At 42.7% G+C, this 3,688-nt stretch overlaps 1 protein-coding gene across 1 annotated transcript in view; it reads left to right on the top strand.

Moving 5' to 3' along the window:
- LOC127642040 (NLR family CARD domain-containing protein 3-like) overlaps positions 1 to 313 on the top strand; it is a 23,540-nt gene extending 23,227 nt beyond the window's left edge. Inside the window, 1 exon segment of the mRNA XM_052124776.1 lies at positions 1 to 313. This exon segment is cut by the window's left edge and continues 61 nt beyond it. Coding sequence (XP_051980736.1) covers positions 1 to 313 — 313 coding nt within the window.
- The last annotated feature ends 3,375 nt before the right edge of the window (positions 314 to 3,688 follow it).

The following is a 3,688-nucleotide window of genomic DNA, read 5'->3' as shown; positions in this document are numbered from 1 at the left end:
GAACAGGAAGGTGACATGTGTGAGAGAGCGTCAGTCATATCCTGATCATCCAGAAAGATTTGATTGGTATCGTCAGGTTCTGTGTAGAGAGAGTCTGACTGGACGCTGTTACTGGGAGACTCAATGGAGTGGATATGGTGCTGATATATCAGTGTCATATAAAGAAATCAGCAGGAAAGGAGAGAGTCGTGACTGTTGGTTTGGATTAAATATAAACTCCTGGAGTCTGGAGTGCTCTAATAACACATTCACTGTCTGGCACAATAATAACAGAACTGACATTCGTCCCCTTCACACGACTGTAAGAGAGTAGGAGTGTATGTGGACTGTCCGGCCGGCACTCTGTCCTTCTACAGCGTCTGTGACACACACACACTCACACACTTACACACACTCATCACCACATTCACTCGACCCCTCTATGCTGGATTTGGAGTTTATTCTGGTTCCTCAATGTGTGTGTGTGAAATTGATCATCAGAGACACACACACACAACTGGATGAGTGAAATATACTCACTGTATCTCACATCAACACAACTCCAAATAGTCCGGTGGCGTAGTGAAAATACCGTTACCGAGATGATAAAAGCACCAAATTTTGCATGGTGTTTCCTTAGGGTCTATAGTGTAATTTTGGCCTAGGAGCCCTCGGAATTTTTTTTTGTAACATGTCATATTAGAAGTATATCATTATCAATGAAATATGCTTAAAAACACAGCGATTTTCAAGTTCCTGCACAAGATAAAGTATTCAAATGAATCCCAAAGTTAACATTTATGTTTATTTATGTTTATGAACTTTTACATAACAAAAGCTTCAATACATGTTAAAGTATTATCAATATGGTCTTTATTGGCCTTGTAATTGATAATTATGAATCGTTACAGTTGCATTTGCAAAGAGGTGAGCAGTCTAGACTTGCTTTGCCACATTTGCAGGTGGAACAATCCCCTTACAGCAACATTTGATAAGTTCTCTGCAGGCTGTGGGGACTTCTGGAAGTGTCATCCAAATTGGTTCCCAAGACCCTGATTCCTTGGTCCATCCATAGTCCCTTGGAGAAGGAATACCTTGCTGTGAGAGTGTGCTGGTCGCCCAGATTCCAGTCTGATAAACTGCCCGTCTGATGTGCTGCAGTAGAGTATCTTGGGTGGGTGGCAGTTTCTCCATTGTCCTACTCCCATGGCAGAAGAGTTCTTTCCTCTTCTGGACAATGGAGCTTGAAGAACTGGACTTGTCATACAAGATGACAGTCAGTCTCTCAAGCTTTTGGAACTGCCATGAAGCAGCATCTAATTTTTGGAATGGATTTCTGGCAAGGGAAGCAAATACTTCAGTGGCTTCATCATAGTCTTGCCAGGCCCGCCAAACTGACTTCTTACCCTTCCCAGTGAAAGCAGATGTTGTATCACACCCTGAATAGGCATGGAACATCAACAGTGTTTGAGACTTGTCCTTACCCAGACTTTTACATATGCTATTGACATAGTAAAATCTGTACTTTTTGCCCATGCCAAAAGCCACCCAGATGTCAGTCAAAGGTTGAATCACCAGTAAATCATGGAATAAACCTGCAAGAATCACAATGACATCAGTGTCCACAGTACGCACATGGACAGTTTTTGCTCCTTGCTCCAGGGCATGCTGTATATGAACCACAATCCGGTGTCTGCCTCTTCATGATTGCAACTGCTCATGGTACTGCTGGAACCAAATGAAGATACAGCTTGCCCTGATGTGATATACAGAGATTTGTCTGGGGGCCAGTTGAACTCTTCAGTCTTAGATGTCAGAAAGGCAAAAAGCTCTTTCTTATTCATTGGATCACGTAGGAAATCCATCCAATTGCCTGGCAGCTTTGTTTGGCCAGACACTTTCCTGCGTACACCTTGACCCCTCTTTTGGCGCATAGACTCCTTCAAACTGTCCGAGATGTATGCATCCCATACAATATCCAACCTTTGTGTATCCTGTAGCTGCCTCTGCAGGTAAGGGATGAAAACATTACTTGCATATTCATTAAATGTGTTCACTGTATTAGTAGACAGACTGTGGACAATGACCGCTCCATCCAAGATTTTGCAGTCAAAGCATGAGGGTGGCTGTGATTGCCCAGGGAGCTCAAGGCATTGAAGTAAGTCAGACTTTGTACCTGGCAGGTGAATCTTTCCAAAGTCAGAGAGGGAAGGAGGGAAGGACTGTACTTCATGTGCAAAGAATTCATCCAAATCACTCTCACGACTTTGCATTGCAATATACAGCTGACCAAATAGTGTCACATTGTTCTGGAGCATTTTAATCTTCTTCCCATGTGTAGATAATGTCTTACGTCGAGTTTGCTTGAAGAGTTGCAACGAATTCCTTTTGATTGGATCATGGATGGATTGGCTGCGATCAGTAAGCACCTTTGTGACAAACTGTTGATATTGTTTCTTGCCTGTGTCTTCTAAGATGAACACTGTTTTAGCCACAGATTCATCTGCACAGTTACGGCTGTCAAGAGTGACTAGATCTTTAAAATCATCCAAGAAAGGGTTGCCCATTCTTTTAATAGTTTCAGACAGGTTGGCTACATGTCTTTGAAATGTCTTCTGTGTGGAAAGACACTGTTCATGATGCTGGAAGTTCTTAGGATTATCTATGTCATTTCAGGAAGAAAGTCCTCTTCAAATTCTTTTCAGCAATCTTCCCAACTCTGGTCCAGAGATCATCCATCGATCTGAAAGCATTTGGGTTTTCTGTGAGACCAACTGCACCACCGCAACCTTTCACAATCTTATTCTCTTGTTCATGAGCTTGGTCGAAAGGTATTGCAGAGAACTTGTTGTATGTCTTTGAGAGAACCCAGTGTGAATGCTTTTCAAACTCATCCTTGATGGTACTGGGCAAAGACTTCATGTCCCTGATGTGGACAGACACCCATCTTGCATAGTTTGTATGGTCCAAGGCAAAAAATAGAGGGATGAGTTCTTCTAAAACTTCTACATATAGAAGGAAGTTCTTCTCTCTGTGAGCTCTGACAAAAATGAGAATGAGGGTTTCATATCTTAGTATTATATCCCAATACATGAAAGTTGGACTCTTCTTCAGCATGTCATTTCTCCAAGTGATAAAGGTATCTTCATCTTTGGGGCCAGCAATAAGCCTAAAAGCTTCCTGCTGCAGATTGTGAAGTGACAGTAGAGTGACTTGGTGGGCATACCTGGTGCGAGTTAGGTGTGCTGCTTTCAGAAATGAGTCAGCCTTTCCAGAAGATGCTACTTCTGCTTCAGTGAGTGCTGTTGTCCAACCAGAGCAATCCAAGAGGTCGCCAAGTGTATTCCAGAGGGCCATTTCTGTGTGTAATCCACCTAGCATAACTACATGAACTCTCACCATGTGTGTCTGGCCATTTCCATTGCACTAACTTTGCCAGAGCGAAAAGAGGCTGGTCAAATGTAGTAACTGGGATTTGTCCAGGATTAAGAAATTCAATAGCTTGTCTAAGAACATTCATGCCATGTTTAATCATGGCTGGAGTGGCAGATTTATCATAAAACAGAGGAAGGAGTGCACATTTTGCTGGGGGGTCTTCCACCAATGGTTGCATAGAAGCATGATATGCAGACCATGCAACTGCATCATCACTGTCTAGTTCTCTCTTCTCTAGAAGTGGCAGTGCATGATTGACCCACCTGTTTTCCTC

This window comes from Xyrauchen texanus, unplaced genomic scaffold (genome assembly GCF_025860055.1).
Source record: "Xyrauchen texanus isolate HMW12.3.18 unplaced genomic scaffold, RBS_HiC_50CHRs HiC_scaffold_313, whole genome shotgun sequence".
Taxonomy (NCBI): domain Eukaryota; kingdom Metazoa; phylum Chordata; class Actinopteri; order Cypriniformes; family Catostomidae; genus Xyrauchen; species Xyrauchen texanus.
Note: the sequence above shows the minus strand (reverse complement) of the source record. Positions and strands in the feature narration are given on the sequence as shown.